This window comes from Coturnix japonica, unplaced genomic scaffold (assembly GCF_054131305.1).
Source record: "Coturnix japonica strain WE unplaced genomic scaffold, WE-NBRP24 Scf152, whole genome shotgun sequence".
In the NCBI taxonomy this organism is placed as follows: domain Eukaryota; kingdom Metazoa; phylum Chordata; class Aves; order Galliformes; family Phasianidae; genus Coturnix; species Coturnix japonica.
Window position 1 is genome coordinate 64,884 of NW_028189055.1, and position 22,485 is coordinate 87,368.

The 22,485-nt window shown below is 50.7% G+C and overlaps 1 protein-coding gene across 3 annotated transcripts in view; it reads left to right on the plus strand.

Annotated features, from left to right (window-relative positions):
- LOC107324353 (uncharacterized) overlaps positions 1 to 22,485 on the plus strand; it is a 79,649-nt gene that overhangs the window by 48,281 nt on the left and 8,883 nt on the right. For all 3 annotated transcript variants that reach the window (XM_085535685.1, XM_085535682.1, XM_085535684.1), the window contains exons 18-31: positions 1,017 to 1,070; positions 2,158 to 2,202; positions 2,675 to 2,728; positions 3,442 to 3,486; positions 3,957 to 4,010; positions 5,309 to 5,353; positions 5,532 to 5,585; positions 6,687 to 6,731; positions 7,225 to 7,278; positions 8,411 to 8,518; positions 12,285 to 12,338; positions 14,348 to 14,401; positions 18,321 to 18,365; positions 21,152 to 21,205. In XM_085535685.1, coding sequence (XP_085391811.1) covers positions 1,017 to 1,070; positions 2,158 to 2,202; positions 2,675 to 2,728; positions 3,442 to 3,486; positions 3,957 to 4,010; positions 5,309 to 5,353; positions 5,532 to 5,585; positions 6,687 to 6,731; positions 7,225 to 7,278; positions 8,411 to 8,518; positions 12,285 to 12,338; positions 14,348 to 14,401; positions 18,321 to 18,365; positions 21,152 to 21,205 — 765 coding nt within the window. The remainder of the gene's footprint in view (positions 1 to 1,016; positions 1,071 to 2,157; positions 2,203 to 2,674; positions 2,729 to 3,441; positions 3,487 to 3,956; positions 4,011 to 5,308; positions 5,354 to 5,531; positions 5,586 to 6,686; positions 6,732 to 7,224; positions 7,279 to 8,410; positions 8,519 to 12,284; positions 12,339 to 14,347; positions 14,402 to 18,320; positions 18,366 to 21,151; positions 21,206 to 22,485) is intronic.

Consider the following 22,485-nt stretch of genomic DNA (forward strand, 5'->3'; position numbering starts at 1 on the left):
CCCTTATAGGATCCCCCCTTATAGGATCCCCCCTTATGGGACCCCCCCTTATGGGATCCCCCCCCATAGGACCCCCAGGACCCCCCTTATAGGACCCCCCATTGAATCCCCTTATGGGACCCTGACCCCATAGCCCCCCCAGGACCCCCCTTATGGGACCCCCCCCCCATAATCTCCCCAGGACCCCCCGTATGGGACCCCCCCTTTATGGGACCCCCCCCCATAACCACCCCAGGACCCCCATTATGGGACCCCCCCCCCATAGTCCCCCCAGGTCCCCCCTTATGGGATCCCACCCCATAACCCCCCCAGGACCCCCCTTATGGGACCCCCACCCCATAACCACCCCAAGACCCCCCTTATGGGACCCCCCAGGACCCCCCTTATGGGATCCCACCCCATAACCCCCCTTATGGGACCCCACCTTTATGGGATCTCACCCCATAACCACCCCAGGACCCCCCTTATGGGACTCCCACCCCATAAACCCCCCAGGACCCCCCTTATGGGACCTCCCCTTATGGGACCCCCCCCCATAACACCCCCCAGGACCCCCCTTATGGGACCCCCCCCCTTATGGGATCCCACCCCATAACCCCCCCAGGACCCCCCTTATGGGATCCCACCCCATAACCCCCCCAGGACCCCCCTTATGGGACCCCCCCCTTATGGGATCCCACCCCATAACCCCCCCAAGACCCCCCTTATGGGACCCCCCCCCTTTATGGGATCCCACCCCATAACCCCCCCAGGACCCCCCTTATGGGACCCCCCCTTATGGGATACCACCCCATAATCCCCCCATGACTCCCCTTATGGGATCCCACCCCATAACCCCCCCCAGGACCCCCCTTATGGGACCCCCCCTTATAGGACCCCCCAATGAATCCCCTTATGGGACCCTGACCCCATAACCCCTTATAGGACCCCCCTTATGGGACCCTGACCCCATAACCCCTTATAGGATCCCCCTTATGGGATCCCCCTTATGGGACCCCCCTGATGTTCCCCCGCAGGGTCCCCGTGGGCTGCTGGGCCCCAAAGGACCCCCAGGAATCCCCGGACCACCGGTGAGTGCCACCCCATTAACCCCATTACCCCATTAACCCCATTAATCACCCCATTAACCCCATTAATCCCATTAATCACCCCATTAACCCCATTAACCCCAATAACCCCATTGACCCCATCACCTCATTGACCCCATTAACCCCATTAACCACATTAACCCTATTAACCCTATTAATCCTATTAACCCCATTAACACTATTAACCCTATTAATCCCATTGACCCCATTAACCCCATTGACCCCATTAACCCCATTAATCACCCCATTAACCCCATTAACCCCATTGATCCCATTAACCCCATTAACCCCATTAACCCCATTAACCCCATTGATCCCATTAACCCCATTAATCCCATTAACCCCATTGATCCCATTAACCCCATTAACCCCATTGATCCCATTAACCCCATTAACCCCATTAATCCCATTGACCCCATTAATCCCATTAACCACATTAACCCTATTAATCCCATTGACCCCATTAACCCCATTGACCCCATTAACTCCATTAACCCCCATTAACCCCCATTAACCCAATTAACCCCATTGATCCCATTAACCCCATTAACCCCATTGATCCCATTAACCCCATTAACCCCATTAACCCCATTAACCCCATTGATCCCATTGATCCCATTAACCCCATTGATCCCATTGACCCCATTAACCCCATTACCCCCATTAACCCCATTAACCCCATTAACCCCATAATCACCCCATTAACCCCATTAACCCCATTGATCCCATTGATCCCATTAACCCCATTAACCCCATTGATCCCATTAACCCCATTAACCCCATTAATCCCATTAACCCCATTAACCCCATTGAATCCATTGATCCCATTACCCCCATTAACCCCATTAATCCCATTAACCCCATTAACCCCATTAACCCCATTAACCCCATTAACCCCCATTAACCCCATTAACCCCATTAATCCCATTACCCCCATTAACCCCATTAATCCCATTAACCCTATTAACCCCATTGACCCCATTAACCCCATTGACCCCATTAACCCCATTAACCCCATTAACCCCATTACCCCAATTAACCCCACTAATTAATTGCTTTGTGTTTGCAGGGAGTGCGAGGGATGGACGGCCCCATTGGCCCTAAAGGGAACCTGGTAATGGGGTCAATGGGGTTAATGGGGTCAATGGGGTCAATGGGGTCAATGGGGTTAATGGGGTGATAATGGGGTTAATGGGGGTAATGGGGTTATTGGGGTTAATGGGGTCAATGGGGTCAATGGGGTTAATGGGGTCAATGGGGTCAATGGGGGTAATGGGGTCAATGCGGTTAATGGGGTCAATGCGGTTAATGGGGTTAATGGGGTCAATGGGGTCAATGGGATCAATGGGGTTAATGGGGTCAATGGGGTCAATAGGGTAGTGGGGTTAATGGGGGTAATGGGGTTAATGGGGTCAATGGGGTTAATGGGGTTAATGGGGTTAATGGGGTTAATGGGGTCAATGGGGTTAATGGGGTTAATGGGGGGTTATTTATGGGATCTATGGGGTATTTGGGGTCTTTATTGTGGTGTATTATGGGATATTATGGGGGTCTCCCATCCCATTTTACCCCCCCCCCCTATTTAGGGTCCCCAAGGAGAGCCCGGACCCCCCGGTCAGCAGGGGACCCCAGGGACACAGGTGAGACCCCCCCCACATTTAGGGTCTTATCCCCCCCCACATTTAGGGTCTTATCCCCCCCCCACATTTAGGGTCTTATCCCCCCCCACATTTAGGGTCTTATCCCCCCCCCCACATTTAGGGTCTTATGCCCCCCCCCATATTTAGGGTCTTATCCCCCCCCACATTTAGGGTCTTATCCCCCCCCACATTTAGGGTCTTATCCCCCCCCCCATATTTAGGGTCTTATTCCCCCCCCACATTTAGGGTCTTATCCCCCCCCCATATTAGGGTCTTATCCCCCCCCCACATTTAGGGTCTTATCCCCCCCCCCATATTTAGGGTCTTATCCCCCCCCCACATTTAGGGTCTTATCCCCCCCCCCTATTTAGGGTCTTATCCCCCCCATACTTATGGTCTTATCCCCCCCCATATTTAGGGTCATATCCCCCCCCCTATTTAGGGTCTTATCCCCCCCCCCATATTTAGGGTCTTATCCCCCCCCCTATTTAGGGTCTTATCCCCCCCCCACATTTAGGGTCTTATCCCCCCCCATATTTAGGGTCTTATCCCCCCCCACATTTAGGGTCTTATCCCCCCCCATATTTAGGGTCTTATCCCCCCCCCACATTTAGGGTCTTATCCCCCCCCATATTTAGGGTCTTATCCCCCCCCCCCCCCCTATTTGGGGTCACATGACCAACCCCCAACCCCCCCCCCCCCCCATTTTTTAGGGTCTTCCGGGTCCTCAAGGAGCCACAGGACCACCCGGAGAGAAGGTGGGTTTATATGGGATTATATGGGGTTATATGGGGTTATATGGGGTTATATGGGGTTATATGGGGTCTATATGGGGGGATATGGGATTATATGGGGTTATATGGGGTTATATGGGGTTATATGGGGTTATATGGGGTTATATGGGGTTATATGGGGTTATATGGGGTCTATGGGGTTATATGGGATCATATGGGGTTATATGGGGTCATTTAGGGTCGTTTGGAGTAATTTAGGGTTATTTGGGGTCATTTTGGGGTGTTTTGGGATCATTTAGGGTTATTTGGGGTCATTTTGGGGTGTTTTGGGGTCATTTTGGGGTGTTTTGGGGTCATTTTGGGTTATTTGGGGTCATTTTGGGGTGTTTTGGGGTTATTTGGGGCCATTTTGGGGTTATTTGGGGCCATTTTGGGGTGTTTTGGGGCCATTTTGGGGTGTTTTGGGGTCATTTCTGTCCCCTCTGTTCCTATAGGGTCCCCCAGGGAAACCCGGCCTGCCCGGACCACCCGGAACCGATGGACACCCCGTGAGTCACCACAGGGACCCCATAGACCCCATAGACCCCATAGATCCTATAGATCCCATAGACCCCATAGATCCCATAGACCCCATAGATCCTATAGAAACCCATAGATCCCATAGATCCCATAGACCCCATAGACCCCATAGATCCCATAGATCCCATAGACCCCATAGATCCTATAGAAACCCATAGAACCCCATAAGCCCCCATAGACCCCCATAGAACCCCATAGACCCCATAGAACCCCATAACCACCCATAGAACCCCATAACCCCCCATAGACCACATAGAAACCCATAGAACTCCATAACCACCCGTATAACCCCATAGAACCCCATAGAACCCACAGAACCCCATAGACCCCATAGAACCCCATATCCCCCCATAGAACCCCATAACCCCATAGACCCCATAACCCCATAGACCCCCATAGAACCCCATACAACCCCATATCCCCCTATATAACCCCATACCTCCCCAAATAACCCCGTATCTCTCCCATATCCCCCCATATCCCCTCATATCCCCCTATATGATCCCATAGCCCCCCATATCCCCCCTATATAACCCCATATCCCCCCTATATAACCCCATATCCCCCCATATGACCCCATATCCCCCCCATATCCCCTCATATCCCTCTATATGACCCCATATCCCCCCATATAACCCCATATCCCCCCATATAACCCCATATCCCCCCCATACCCCCCATAGCCCCTCATATAACCCCATATCCCACCCTATATAACCCCATATCCCCCCATATCCCCCCCATATAACCCCATCTCCCCCCATATAACCCAATGTCCCCCCTATATAACCCCATACCCCCCCATATCCCCCCCATATAACCCCATATCCCCCCCCATATAACCCCATATCCCCCCCATACCCCCCATATCCCCCCTATATAACCCCATATCCCCCCATATAACCCCATATCCCCCCATATCCCCCCTATATAACCCCATATCCCCCCCATATAACTCCATATCCCCCCTATATAACCCCATATCCCCCCCATATAACCCCATATCCCCCCATACCCCCCCATGCCCCCCATATCCCCCCTATATAACCCCATATCCCTTCACATAACCCCATATCCCCCCCATGTCTCCCCATGTCCCCTATGTGACCCCATACCCCCCCATATAACCCCATATCCACCCCATGCCCCCCATAGCCCACCATATAACCCCATATACCCCCATATAACCCCATAGCCCCCCATATCCCCCCATATCCCCCCTATATAACCCCATATCCCCCCTCATTGCCCCCTATTGTCCCTATAGGGTCACCCCGGCAAGGAGGGTCCCTCAGGCCCCAAAGGCCACCAGGTAACACTTATGGGGTGGGGTGGGGGGTGATTATATGGGGTGGGGGGTGATAATATGGGGTGGGGGGTGATTATATGGGGTGGGGGGTGATTATATGGGGTGGGGGGTGATTATATGGGGTGGGGGGGCCTCGACCCCATTGGGAGATACTGACCCCCCCCCCCCCCTTCCCCTATAGGGTCCCCAAGGACCCCAAGGCCCCATTGGATACCCAGGACCACGTGGTGTGAAGGTATGGGGGGATATGGGGTGGGATATGGGGTTATAGGGGGGGATATGGGGAGATATGGGGTTATATGGGGTTATATGGGGTTATAGGGGGTTATAGGGGGGGATATGGGGTTATATGGGGGGATATGGGGTTATAGGGGGGGGTATGGGGTTATATGGGGTTATAGGGGGGGATATGGGGTTATAGGGGGTTATAGGGGGAGATATGGGGTTATATGGGGGGATATGGGGTTATATGGGGGGAAAATGGGTTATATGGGGGGATATGGGGGGATATGGGGTTATATGGGGGGATATGGGGGGATATGGGGTTATAGGGGTGGGATATGGGGTTATATGGGGGGATATGGGGTTATATGGGGGGATATGGGGTTATAGGGGGGGATATGGGGGGATATGGGGTTATAGAGGGGGATATGGGGGGATATGGGGTGGGATATGGGGGAAATGGGGGGATATGGGGGGATATGGGGTTATAGGGGGGGATATTGGGTTATAGGGGGGGATATGGGGTTATATGGGGCTATAGGGGGGGATATGGGGTTATATGGGGGGGATATGGGGTTATATGGGGGGATATGGGGTTATAGGGGTGGGATATGGGGGGATATGGGGGGATATGGGGTTATAGGGTGTTATATGGGGGGATATGGGGTTATATGGGGGAATATGGGGTTATAGGGGGGGATATGGGGTGATATGGGGGGATATGGGGTTATATGGGGGGATATGGGGTTATAGGGGGGGATATGGGGTTATATGGGGAGATATGGGGTTATGGGGGGGATATGGGGTGGGATATGGGGGAAATGGTGGGATATGGGGTTATAGGGTGGGATATGGGGTTATATGGGGGGGATATGGGGTTATATGGGGGGGTATGGGGGGATATGGGGTTATAGGGGGGGATATGGGGTTATATGGGGGGAAATGGGGCTATAGGGGTGGGATATGGGGGGATATGGGGTTATATGGGGGGATATGGGGTTATAGGGGTTGGATATGGGGGGATATGGGGTTATATGGGATGTGTGGGGCTGGGGGGGGATTTTTGGGGTCAGAAAGGGCAGAATTGGGGTCTGAATGTATCCCCCCCCCCCAGGGAGAGGACGGCATCCGTGGGATCAGCGGCCATAAAGGGGAGAAGGTGAGGGAAGCTCTGCCCCATAACTGCCCTATAACAGCCCTATAACTGCCCCATAGCTGCCCTATATCTGCCCCATAACTGCCCTATAGCTGCCCCATAACTGCCCTATAACTTCCCCTATAACTGCCCCATAGCTGCCCCATAACTGCCCCATAGCTGCCCTATAACTGCCCTATATCTGCCCCATAGCTGCCCTATAACTGCCCTATATCTGCCCCATAGCTGCCCTATAACTGCCCCATAGCTGCCCTATATCTGCCCCATAGCTTCCCTATATCTACCCCATAGCTGCCCTATAGCTGCCCTATAGCTGCCCTATAGCTGCCCCATAGCTGCCCTATATCTGCCCTATATCTGCCCCATAGCTGCCCCATAGCTGCCCTATATCTGCCCCATAGCTGCCCTATATCTGCCCTATATCTGCCCCATAGCTGCCCTATATCTGCCCCATAGCTGCCCTATATCTGCCCTATAACCGCCCCACACATTTCAGGGTGAAGAAGGATTTCCGGGCTTCAAAGGCGACGTGGGACCCAAAGGAGAGCGGGTAATTGGGGTTAACGAGCTCATTAACACAGCGACTAATTAACGAGCTCATTAGTGAGGTCATGAACTCACTGCCTCATTAATGAGCTCATTAACGGGGGTAAATGAGGTTAATGAGCTCGTTAACTCAGCCTCATTAACGAGCTCATTAATGGGGTTAATTGGGGTTAACGAGCTCATTAACACAGCGACTAATTAACGAGCTCATTAGTGAGCTCATTAACTCAGCCTCATTAAGGAGCTCATTAACATGGGTAAATGGGGTTAATGAGCCTCATTAACGAGCTCATTAACTCAGCAACTAATTAAGGGTGTCATTAATGAGCTCATTATCTCAATTAGTTCGTTAACATGGTAATTAATGAGCTTATTAATGGGGTAATTAATGAGCTCATTAGCTTATTAACGGGGTATATAGCTCATTAGCCTATTAATGGGGTCATTAATGAGCTCATTAGCTTATTGATGGGGTAATTAATGAGCTCATTACCTTATTAATGGGGTAATTAATGAGCTCATTAGCCTACTAATGGGGTGATTAATGAGCTAATTAACGGGGTAATTAATGAGCTCATTAACTTATTAAAGGGGCAATTAATGAACTCATTAGCTTATTATTGGGGTAATTAATGAGGTCGTGTGCATATTGATGGGTTAATTAATGAGCTCAATAGCTTATTAATAGGGTCATTAATGAGCTCATTAGCATATTGATGGGGTACTTAATGAAGTCATTAGCATATTAACGGGGTAATTAATGAGCTCATAAGCTTATTGACGGGGTAATTAGTGAACTCATTAGCATATTAATTGGGTCATTAATGAACTCATTAACTTATTGATGGGGTAATTAATGAACTCATTAGCTTATTAATGGGGGTAATTAATGAGCTCATTATCTTATCAGTGCAGTAATTAATGAGATCATTATCTTATTAATGGGGTAATTAATGAGCTCATTAGCTTATTAATCATGTGATTATTAATGAGCTTGTTAATGACTTAATGACTGACTTAATGACTGACTTAATGACTGACTTAATTAATTAATGCCTTAATTAATGCCTTAATTAATGACCTGATGAATTACTTAATTAATGCCTTAATTAATTAATGCCTTAATTACCCCATAGGGTGACGTTGGCGTTCCAGGCTCTCGTGGCCCCGACGGCCCCGAAGGCCCCAAAGGTCGAATGGGCCCCATAGGAGAAGCCGGCCCTATAGGGGCCAATGGAGAGAAGGTGGGACCTATAGAACCCTATAGAACCCTATAGAACCCTATAGAGATATAGGATCCCTATAGAACCCTATAGAGATATAGGATCCCCATAGGAGAAGCCGGCCCTATAGGGGCCAATGGAGAGAAGGTGGGACCTATAGAACCCTATAGACCCCATAGGAACCCTATAGAACCCTATAGAGATATAGGATCCCTATAGAACCCTATAGAGATATAGGATCCCTATAGAACCCTATAGAGATATAGGATCCCCATAGAGATATAGGATCCCCATAGGAGAAGCCGGCCCTATAGGGGCCAATGGAGAGAAGGTGGGACCTATAGGAACCCTATAGAGATATAGGATCCCTATAGAACCCTATAGAGATATAGGATCCCTATAGAACCCTATAGAGCCCATAGGATCCCTATAGAACCCTATAGAGATATAGGATCCCTATAGAACCCTATAGAGATATAGGATCCCTATAGAACCCTATAGAGATATAGGATCCCTATAGAGATATAGGATCCCTATAGAACCCTATAGAGATATAGGATCCCTATAGAACCCTATAGAGATATAGGATCCCTATAGAACCCTATAGAGATATAGGATCCCTATAGAACCCTATAGAGATATAGGATCCCTATAGAACCCTATAGAGATATAGGATCCCTATAGAACCCTATAGAGATATAGGATCCCTATAGAACCCTATAGAGATATAGGATCCCTATAGAACCCTATAGAGCCCATAGGAACCCTATAGAGATATAGGATCCCTATAGAACCCTATAGAGCCCATAGGAACCCTATAGAGATATAGGATCCCTATAGAACCCTATAGAGATATAGGATCCCTATAGAACCCTATAGAGATATAGGATCCCTATAGAACCCTATAGAGCCCATAGGATCCCTATAGAACCCTATAGAGATATAGGATCCCTATAGAACCCTATAGAGCCCATAGGATCCCTATAGAACCCTATAGAGATATAGGATCCCTATAGAACCCTATAGAGATATAGGATCCCTATAGAACCCTATAGAGATATAGGATCCCCATAGGAGAAGCCGGCCCTATAGGGGCCAATGGAGAGAAGGTGGGACCTATAGAACCCTATAGAACCCTATAGAACCCTATAGAGATATAGGATCCCTATAGAACCCTATAGAACCCTATAGAGCCCATAGGAACCCTATAGAGATATAGGATCCCTATAGAACCCTATAGAGATATAGGATCCCTATAGAACCCTATAGACACCATAGGAACCCTATAGAGATATAGGATCCCTATAGAACCCTATAGACACCATAGGAACCCTATAGAGATATAGGATCCCTATAGAACCCTATAGACCCTATAGAACCCTATAGAACCCTATAGAGCCCATAGGAACCCTATAGAGATATAGGATCCCTATAGAACCCTATAGAGATATAGGATCCCTATAGAACCCTATAGACACCATAGGAACCCTATAGAACCCTATAGACACCATAGGATCCCTATAGAACCCTATAGACCCCATAGGATCCCTATAGAACCCTATAGACACCATAGGATCCCTATAGAACCCTATAGACCCCATAGGATCCCTATAGAACCCTATAGACACCATAGGAACCCTATAGAGATATAGGATCCCTATAGAACCCTATAGAGATATAGGATCCCTATAGAACCCTATAGAGATATAGGATCCCCATAGGAGAAGCCGGCCCTATAGGGGCCAATGGAGAGAAGGTGGGACCTATAGAACCCTATAGACCCCATAGGAACCCTATAGAACCCTATAGAGATATAGGATCCCTATAGAACCCTATAGAGATATAGGATCCCTATAGAACCCTATAGAGATATAGGATCCCCATAGGAGAAGCCGGCCCTATAGGGGCCAATGGAGAGAAGGTGGGACCTATAGAACCCTATAGACACCATAGGATCCCTATAGAACCCTATAGAGATATAGGATCCCTATAGAACCCTATAGAGATATAGGATCCCTATAGAGATATAGGATCCCTATAGAACCCCATAGAACCCTATAGAGCCCATAGGAACCCTATAGAGATATAGGATCCCTATAGAACCCTATAGAGATATAGGATCCCTATAGAACCCTATAGACACCATAGGAACCCTATAGAACCCTATAGACACCATAGGATCCCTATAGAACCCTATAGACACCATAGGATCCCTATAGAACCCTATAGACCCCATAGGATCCCTATAGAACCCTATAGACACCATAGGAACCCTATAGAGATATAGGATCCCTATAGAACCCTATAGAGATATAGGATCCCTATAGAACCCTATAGAGATATAGGATCCCCATAGGAGAAGCCGGCCCTATAGGGGCCAATGGAGAGAAGGTGGGACCTATAGAACCCTATAGACCCCATAGGAACCCTATAGAACCCTATAGAGATATAGGATCCCTATAGAACCCTATAGACACCATAGGAACCCTATAGAGATATAGGATCCCTATAGAACCCTATAGACACCATAGGAACCCTATAGAGATATAGGATCCCTATAGAACCCTATAGACACCATAGGAACCCTATAGAACACTATAGAGATATAGGATCCCTATAGAACCCTATAGAGATATAGGATCCCCATAGGAGAAGCCGGCCCTATAGGGGCCAATGGAGAGAAGGTGGGACCTATAGAACCCTATAGAGATATAGGATCCCTATAGAGATATAGGATCCCTATAGAACCCTATAGACACCATAGGAACCCTATAGAGATATAGGATCCCCTATAGAACCCTATAGAGATATAGGATCCCTATAGAACCCTATAGAGATATAGGATCCCTATAGAACCCTATAGAGATATAGGATCCCTATAGAACGCTATAGACACCATAGGAACCCTATAGAGATATAGGATCCCTATAGAACCCTATAGAGATATAGGATCCCTATAGAACCCTATAGAGATATAGGATCCCTATAGAGCCTTAGGATCCCTATAGAGTGCATAGGATCCCCTATAGAGCCCATAGGAACCCTATAGAGCCTTAGAATCCCCTATAGAGACATAGGATCCCTATAGAGCCATAAGATCCCCTATAGAGATATAAGATCCCTATAGAGCCATAGGATGCCCTATAGAACCCATAGAAACCCTATAGAGCCATAAGATTCCCTGTAGAGATATAGGATCCCTATAGAGCCCATAGGAACCCTATAGACTCCATAGGATCCCCTATAGTCCCCATAGGATCCCCCACAGGATCCCCTATAGACCCCATAGGATCCCCCATAGGATCCCTCTTAGAACCCAATAGGATCCCCTATAGACCCCATAGGATCCCCCATAGGATCCCTCTTAGAACCCAATAGGATCCCCTATAGGATCCCCTATAGGATCCCCTATAGGATCCCCTATAGATCCCATAGGATCCCCTATAGACCCCACAGGATCCCCTATCGATCCCATAGGATCCCCTATAGGATCCCCTATAGACCCCATAGGATCCCTCTTAGAACCCATAGGATCCCCTATAGACCCCATAGGATCCCCTATAGGATCCCTCTTAGACCCCATAGGATCCCCTATAGACCCCATAGGATCCCTCTTAGACCCCATAGGATCCCCTATAGATCCCATAGGATCCCCTATAGACCCCATAGGATTCCCTATAGACCCCATAGGATCCCCTATAGGATCCCCTATAGACCCCATAGGATCCCCTATAGACCCCATAGGATCCCCTATAGGATCCCCTATAGATCCTTTGCTCTCCTTTAGGGTAAACTGGGGGTGCCAGGACTGCCGGGTTACCCAGGAAGGCAAGGCCCCAAGGTGAGTGTGGGGCTGCCCCATAGATCCCATGGCCCCATAGATCCCATTACCCCATAGATCCCATTACCCCATAGATCCCATCACCCCATAGATCCCATTACCCCATAGATCCCATTGCCCCATAGATCCCATGGCCCCATAAGTCCTATTACCCCATAAGTCCCATTACCCCATAAATCCCATTACCCCATAGATCCCATTGCCCCATAGATCCCATTGCCCCATAAGTCCCATTACCCCATAAGTCCCATTGCCCCATAAATCCCATTGCCCCATAGATCCCATCACCCCATAGATCCCATCACCCCATAGATCCCATTACCCCATAGATCCCATTGCCCCATAGATCCCATTACCCCATAAGTCCCATTACCCCATAGATCCCATTACCCCATAAATCCCATTGCCCCATAAGTCCCATTACCCCATAGATCCCATTACCCCATAGATCCCATTGCCCCATAAATCCCATTACCCCATAGATCCCATTACCCCATAAATCCCATTACCCCATAGATCCCATTACCCCATAAGTCCCATTACCCCATAAGTCCCATCGCCCCATAAGTCCCATTGCCCCATAAGTCCCATTACCCCATAGATCCCATTACCCCATAAGTCCCATTACCCCATAAGTCCCATTACCCCATAAATCCCATTACCCCATAGATCCCATTACCCCATAAGTCCCATTACCCCATAGATCCCATTACCCCATAAATCCCATTACCCCATAAATCCCATTACCCCATAAATCCCATTACCCCATAAATCCCATTACCCCATAGATCCCATTACCCCATAAATCCCATTACCCCATAGATCCCATTACCCCATAAATCCCATTACCCCATAAGTCCCATTACCCCATAAATCCCATTACCCCATAGATCCCATTGCCCCATAAATCCCATTACCCCATAGATCCCATTGCCCCATAGATCCCATTACCCCATAAGTCCCATTACCCCATAAATCCCATTGCCCCATAACCCCCTTCTGACCCCATAACCCCCTCTGACCCTATAACCCCCTTATGACCCCATAACCCCCTTATGACCCCATAACCCTTCTGACCCTATAACCCTTTATGACCCCATAACCCCCTTCTGACCCCATAACCCCCTTCTGACCCTATAACCCATTCTGACCCCATAACCCCCTTATGACCCTATAACCCATTCTGACCCCATAACCCCTTCTGACCCCATAACCCATTCTGACCCCATAACCTTCTCTGACCCTATAACCCTTATGACCCCATAACCCCCTTATGACCCTATAACCCCCTTCTGACCCCATAACCCCCTTCTGACCCTATAACCCCCTTATAACCCTATAACCCCTTATGACCCTATAACCCTTCTGACCCCATAACCCCCTCTGACCCCATAACCCTTCTGACCCCATAACCCCCTTCTGACCCCATAACCCCCTTATGACCCCATAACCCCCTCTGACCCTATAACCCCTTTATGACCCCATAACCCCCTTATGACCCCATAACCCTTCTGACCCCATAACCCTTCTGACCCTATAACCCTTCTGACCCTATAACCCTTATGACCCTATAACCCCCTCTGACCCTATAACCCCCTCTGACCCTATAACCCCCTCTGACCCTATAACCCTTCTGACCCTATAACCCTTCTGACCCTATAACCCCCTCTGACCCTATAACCCATTCTGACCCCATAACCCCCTTATGACCCCATAACCCTTATGACCCCATAACCCCCCTCTGACCCTATAACCCCCTCTGACCCTATAACCCCCTCTGACCCTATATAACCCATTCTGACCCTATAACCCATTCTGACCCTATAACCCTTCTGACCCCATAACCCTTCTGACCCTATATAACCCATTCTGACCCTATAACCCTTCTGACCCCATAACCCTTCTGACCCTATATAACCCCCTCTGACCCTATAACCCATTCTGACCCTATATAACCCATTCTGACCCTATAACCCATTCTGACCCTATAACCCATTCTGACCCTATAGGGCTCTCAGGGGTTCCCAGGCTTCCCAGGCACCAATGGTGAGAAGGGAATGAGGGTGAGTGACCCTATAAGGATATGGGGTGGGCTATGGGGTGGGTGACCCTATAAGGATATGGGGTGGGCTATGGGGTGGGTGACCCTATAAGGATATGGGGTGGGCTGTGGGGTGGGTGACCCTATAAGGATATGGGGTGGGCTATGGGGTGGGTGACCCTATAAGGATATGGGGTGGGCTATGGGGTGGGCTATGGGGTGGGGGCTATAGGGTGGGCTATAGGGTGGGCTATGGGGTGGGCTATGGGGTGGGTGCTATGGGGTGGGATATGGGGTGGGGGCTATAGGGTGGGCTATGGGGTGAGCTATGGGGTGGGTGCTATAGGGTGGGCTATGGGGTTGGCTATAGGGTGGGCTATGGGGTGGGCTATAGGGTGGGGGCTATGGGGTGGGCGATATGGGGTGGGCTATGGGGTGGGCTATAGGGTGGGCTATGGGGTGGGCTATAGGGTGGGCTATGGGGTGGGCTATGGGGTGGGTGCTATGGTGTGGGCTATGGGGTGGGCTGTGGAGTGGGTGCTATGGGGTGGGCTATGGGGTGGGCTATAGGGTGGGCTATGGGGTTGGCTATAGGGTGGGCTATGGGGTGGGATATGGGGTGGGATATGGGGTGGGTGACCCTATAAGGATATGGGGTGGGCTATAGGGTGGGCTATAGGGTGGGCTATGGGGTGGGTGCTATAGGGTGGGCTATGGGGTGGGCTATGGGGTGGGCTATAGGGTGGGTGCTATAGGGTGGGATATGGGGTGGGCTATAGGGTGGGCTATGGGGTGGGTGCTATAGGGTGGGATATGGGGTGGGCGCTATAGGGTGGGCTATGGGGTGGGTGCTATGGGGTGGGCTATAGGGTGGGCTATGGGGTTGGCTATAGGGTGGGCTATGGGGTGGGCTATGGGGTGGGTGCTATAGGGTGGGCTATGGGGTGGGTGCTATGGGGTGGGCTATAGGGTGGGCTATAGGGTGGGCTATGGGGTGGGCTATGGGGTGGGTGCTATGGGGTGGGCTATGGGGTGGGTGCTATAGGGTGGGCTATAGGGTGGGCTATGGGGTGGGCTATGGGGTGGGCTATGGGGTGGGCTATGGGGTGGGTGCTATGGGGTGGGCTATGGGGTGGGCTATGGGGTGGGCTATAGGGTGGGCTATGGGGTGGGCTATGGGGTTGGCTATAGGGTGGGCTATGGGGTGGGCTATGGGGTGGGCTATGGGGTGGGCTATGGGGTGGGTGCTATAGGGTGGGCTGTGGGGTGGGCTATAGGGTGGGCTGTGGGGTGGGCTATAGGGTGGGTGCTATGGGGTTGGCTATAGGGTGGATGCTATAGGGTGGGCTATGGGGTGGGCTATGGGGTGGGGGCTATGGGGTGGGCTATAGGGTGGGCTATGGGGTTGGTGCTATGGGGTGGGCTATGGGGTGGGATATGGGGTGGGGGCTATGGGGTGGGCTATAGGGTGGGCTATGGGGTGGGCTATGGGGTGGGCTATGGGGTTACTGCTATAGGGTGGGCTATGGGGTGGGCTATGGGGTGGGCTATGGGGTGGGCTATGGGGTGGGCTATGGGGTGGGTGCTATAGGGTGGGCTATGGGGTGGGTGCTATGGGGTGGGCTATGGGGTGGACTATGGGGTGGGCTATGGGGTTGGCTATAGGGTGGGCTATGGGGTGGGCTATGGGGTGGGCTATGGGGTGGGTGCTATGGTGTGGGCTATGGGGTGGGCTATGGGGTGGGTGCTATAGGGTGGGCTATGGGGTGGGCTATGGGGTGGGCTATGGGGTGGGCTATGGGGTGGGTGCTATAGGGTGGGCTATAGGGTGGGGGCTATGGGGTGGGCTATGGGGTGGGCTATGGGGTTGGTGCTATGGGGTGGGCTATGGGGTTGGTGCTATGGGGTGGGCTATAGGGTGGGCTATGGGGTGGGCTATCGGGTGGGCTATGGGGTGGGTGCTATGGGGTGGGCTATGGGGTGGGCTATGGGGTTGGTGCTATGGGGTGGGCTATGGGGTTGGTGCTATGGGGTGGGCTATGGGGTTGGTGCTATGGGGTGGGCTATAGGGTGGGCTATGGGGTGGGCTATAGGGTGGGCTATGGGGTGGGCTATCGGGTGGGCTATGGGGTGGGTGCTATGGGGTGGGCTATGGGGTGGGCTATGGGGTTGGTGCTATGGGGTGGGCCATGGGGTGGGTGCTATGGGGTTACTGCTATGGGGTGGGCTGTGGGTGGGCTATGGGGTGGGCTATGGGGTGGGTGCTATGGGGTGGGCTATGGGGTGGGCTATAGGGTGGGCTATGGGGTGGGTGCTATAGGGTGGGCTATGGGGTTGGTGCTATGGGGTGGGCTATGGGGTGGGATATGGGGTGGGTGACCCTATAAGGATATGGGGTGGGCTATGGGGTGGGCTATGGGGTGGGTGACCCTATAAGGATATGGGGTGGGCTATGGGGTGGGCTATAGAGTGGGCTATGGGGTGGGCCATGGGGTGGGTGCTATGGGGTTACTGCTATGGGGTGGGCTATGGGGTGGGCTATGGGGTGGGCTATAGGGTGGGCGCTATAGGGTTGGCTATGGGGTGGGCTATAGGGTGGGCTATGGGGTGGGCTATAGGGTGGGCTATGGGGTGGGTGCTATAGGGTGGGCGCTATAGGGTGGGCTATGGGGTGGGTGCTATAGGGTGGGCTATGGGGTGGGCTATGGGGTGGGCTATGGGGTGGGCTATGGGGTGGGTGCTATAGGGTGGGCTATGGGGTGAGCTATGGGGTGGATGCTATGGGGTTGGCTATGGGGTAGGTGCTATGGGGTGGGCTATAGGGTGGGCTATAGGGTGGGCTATAGGGTGGGTGCTATGGGGCCATGAACTGCTATGGGGTGAGCTATGGGGTGGGACCTATGGGGCACTATGGGGCCCTATGGGGTGCTATGGGGCACTATGGGGTGCTATAGGGTGCTATGGGGTGCTATAGGGTGCTATGGGGTGCTATGGGGTCACTATGGGGCCCTATGGGGTCGCTATGGGGTCGCTATGGGGCCCTATGCGGTGCTATGGGGCCCTATGGGGCCCTATGGGGGTGCTATGGGGTGCTATGGGGCCCTATGGGTTGCTATGGGGTGCTGTGGGGTGCTATGGGGCCCTATGGGGTACTATGGGGCCCTATGGGGTCGCTATGGGGCCCTATGGGGTGCTATGGGGCCCTATGGGGCGCTATGGGGTGCTATGGGGCCCTATGGGGCCCTATGGGGCGCTATGGGGTGCTATGGGGCCCTATGGGTTGCTATGGGGTGCTGTGGGGTGCTATGTGGCCCTATGGGGTCGCTATGGGGCCCTATGGGGTGCTATGGGGCCCTATGGGGTGCTATGGGGTCGCTATGGGGCCCTATGGGGTGCTATGGGGCACTATGGGTCGCTATGGGGCCCTCTGGGGTGCTATGGGGCCCTCTGGGGCCCTCTGGGGTGCTATGGGGTCGCTATGGGGCCCTATGGGATGCTGTGGGGTGCTATGGGGCACTATGGGGTCGCTATGGGGCCCTATGGGGTGCTATGGGGCGCTATGGGGTCGCTATGGGGCCCTATGGGGCTGCTATGGGGCGCTATGGGGTGCTATGGGGCCCTGTGGGGTGCTATGGGGCCCTATGGGGTCGCTATGGGGCCCTATGGGATGCTGTGGGGCTCTATGGGACCCTATGGGGTGCTATGGGGCGCTATGGGGTGCTATGGGGCCCTATGGGGTGCTGTGGGGCTCTATGGGACCCTATGGGGCTCTATGGGGCGCTATGGGGCGCTATGGGTCGCTATGGGGCTCTATGGGACCCTATGGGGCCCTATGGGGTCGCTATGGGGTCGCTATGGGGCGCTATGGGGCCCTATGGGGTGCTATGGGGTGCTATGGGGCGCTATGGGGCGCTATGGGTCATTGCTGCTCTGTCCTATAGGGTTTGTCGGGGAAGTCGGGACCCAGGGGTGAGCGCGGCCCCACGGTGAGTTAATCCCATAACCCCATAACCCCATAATCCCATAATCCTATAACCCCCATAATCCTATAACCCCATAATCCCATAATCCTATAACCCCATAACCCCCATAATCCCATAATCCTATAACCCCATAATCCCATAACCCCCATAATCCTATAACCCCCATAATCCCATAATCCCATAATCCTATAACCCCCATAAACCCATAATCCTATAACCCCCATAATCCCATTACCCCCATAATCCCATAACCCCCATAATCCTATAACCCCATAATCCTATAACCCTATAACCCCCATAATCCTATAACCCTATAACCCCATAACCCCCATAACCCCATAGCCCCATAATCCTATAACCCCATAACCCTATAACCCCATAATCCTATAACCCCATAACCCCCATAATCCTATAACCCCATAATCCTATAACCCCATAATCCTATAACCCCATAATCCTATAACCCCCATAATCCCATAATCCTATAACCCCATAATCCTATAACCCCCATAATCCCATAATCCTATAACCCCATAACCCTATAACCCCCATAACCCCATAATCCTATAACCCCCATAATCCCATAATCCTATAACCCCCATAACCCCATAATCCTATAACCCCCATAATCCCATAATCCTATAACCCCATAATCCTATAACCCCCATAATCCCATAATCCTATAACCCCATAACCCTATAACCCCCATAACCCCATAATCCTATAACCCCCATAATCCTATAACCCCCATAATCCCATAACCCCCATAACCCCATAATCCTATAACCCCATAATCCCATAACCCCCATAATCCCATAACCCCCATAACCCCATAATCCCAATCCCATAATCCTATAACCCCCATAATCCCATAATCCTATAACCCCATAATCCCATAATCCCATAACCCCCATAATCCTATAACCCCCATAATCCTATAACCCCCATAATCCCATAACCCCCATAATCCCAATCCCATAATCCTATAACCCCCATAATCCCATAATCCCATTAACCCCATTAATCCCATTAACCCCATTAACTCCATTAACCCCATTGACCCCATTGACCCCATTAACCCCATTAACCCCATTGACCCCATTAATCCCATTAATCCAATTAACCCCATTAACCCCATTGACCCCAATAACCCCATTAACCCCATTAACCCCATTAACCCCATTGACCCCATTAACCCCATTGACCCCATTGATCCCATTGATCCCATTGACCCCATTAACCCCATTAATCCCATTAACCCCATTAACCCCATTAACCCCATTAATCCCATTAACCCCATTAACCCCATTAACCCCATTGACCCCATTAACCCCATAATCCCCATTAATCCCATCACCCTATTAATCCCCATTAACCCCATTAATCCCCATTGACCCCATTAACCCCATTAACCCCATAATCCCATTAACCCCATTAACCCCATTAACCCCATTAATCCCATTAACCCCATTGACCCCATTAACTCCATTAACCCCATTAACCCCATTGATCCCATTACCCTATTAATCCCATTAACCCCATTAACCCCATTGACCCCATTAACCCCATTAACCCCATTGACCCCATTGATCCAATTAACCCCATTAACCCCATTAACCCCATTAACCCCATTAACCCCATTAACCCCATTAACCCCATTGACCCCATTGACCCCATTAACCCCATTGACCCCATTAACCCCATTAACCCCATTGATCCCATTGATCCCATTGACCCCATTAATCCCATTAACCCCATTGACCCCATTAACCCCATTAATCCCATTAACCCCATTAACCCCATTAACCCCATTAATCCCATTAACCCCATTAACCCCATTAACCCCATTGACCCCATTAACCCCATAATCCCCATTAATCCCATCACCCTATTAATCCCCATTAACCCCATTAATCCCCATTGACCCCATTAACCCCATTAACCCCATAATCCCATTAACCCCATTAACCCCATTAACCCCATTAATCCCATTAACCCCATTGACCCCATTAACTCCATTAACCCCATTAACCCCATTGATCCCATTACCCTATTAATCCCATTAACCCCATTAACCCCATTGACCCCATTAACCCCATTAACCCCATTGACCCCATTGATCCAATTAACCCCATTAACCCCATTAACCCCATTAACCCCATTAACCCCATTAACCCCATTAACCCCATTGACCCCATTGACCCCATTAACCCCATTGATCCCATTAACCCCATTAACCCCATTGATCCCATTGATCCCATTGACCCCATTAATCCCATTAACCCCATTGACCCCATTAACCCCATTAATCCCATTAACCCCATTAACCCCATTAACCCCATTAATCCCATTAACCCCATTAACCCCATTAACCCCATTGACCCCATTAACCCCATAATCCCCATTAATCCCATCACCCTATTAATCCCCATTAACCCCATTAATCCCCATTGACCCCATTAACCCCATTAACCCCATAATCCCATTAACCCCATTAACCCCATTAATCCCATTAACCCCATTGACCCCATTAACTCCATTAACCCCATTAACCCCATTGATCCCATTACCCTATTAATCCCATTAACCCCATTAACCCCATTGACCCCATTAACCCCATTAACCCCATTGACCCCATTGATCCAATTAACCCCATTAACCCCATTAACCCCATTAACCCCATTAACCCCATTAACCCCATTAACCCCATTGACCCCATTGACCCCATTAACCCCATTAACCCCATTAATTAACCCCATTAATGAATTAATCCCATTAATCCCCTATAGGGTCCTCGGGGTCAGCGGGGTCCACGAGGAGCCACCGGCAAATCAGGAGCCAAGGTGAGTTATGGGGTCAGGTTATGGGGTGAGTTATGGGGTCAGGTTATAGGGTTATGGGGTCAGGTTATAGGGTCAGGTTATAGGGTCAGGTTATAGGGTGATTTATGGGGTTATGGGGTTATGGGGTTATGGGGTGAGTTATGGGGTGATTTATGGGGTCAGGTTGTGGGGTGATTTATGGGGTCAGGTTATAGGGTCAGGATATGGGGTCAGGTTATGGGGTGAGTTATGGGGTGATTTATGGGGTCAGGTTATGGGGTGATTTATGGGGTCAGGTTATGGGGTCAGGTTATGGGGTGATTTATGGGGTCAGGTTATGGGGTTATAGGGTTATTTATGGGGTTATGGGGTGAGTTATGGGATGAGTTATGGGGTCAGGTTATAGGGTTATGGGGTCAGGTTATAGGGTTATGGGGTTATGGGGTGAGTTATGGGGTCGGGTTATAGGGTTATGGGGTGATTTATGGGGTCAGGTTATGGGGTAATTTATGGGGTTATGGGGTTATGGGGTGGGGATATGGGGTTATGGGGTCAGGTTATGGGGTTATGGGGTCAGGTTATGGGGTTATTTATGGGGTGATTTATGGGGTTATGGGGTATGGGGTGATTTATGGTGTTATGGGGTGATTTATGGGGTTATGGGGTATGGGGTGATTTATGGGGTTATGGGGTGATTTATGGGGTTATGGGGTGATTGTGGTTATGGGGTTATGGGGTGAGTTATGGGGTTATGGGGTTATGGGGTCAGGTTATGGGGTTATGGGGTGAGTTATGGGGTCAGGTTATGGGGTGATTTATGGGGTTATGGTGTCAGGTTATGGGGTGATTTATGGGGTCAGGTTATGGGGTGAGTTATGGGGTCAGGTTATGGGGTGATTTATGGGGTTATGGGGTGAGTTATGGGGTCAGGTTATGAGGTTATGGGGTTATGGGGTTATGGGGTGATGGGGTTATGGGGTGATTTATGGGGTCAGGTTATGGGGTGAGTTATGGGGTCAGGTTATGGGGTTATGGGGTTATGGGATTAGGTTATGGGGTTATGGGGTTATGGGGTCAGGTTATGGGGTTATGGGGTTATGGGGTGAGTTATGGGGTCAGGTTATGGGGTATGGGGTGATGTATGGGGTTATGGGGTTATGGGGTCAGAGGGAGTTATAGGGTTATGGGGTGGGTTATGGGGTGGGTATATGGGGTGATGGGGTTATGGGGTGATTGTGGTTATGGGGTGATTGTGGTTATGGGGTTTGTGGGGTTATGGGGTGATTGTGGTTATGGGGTGA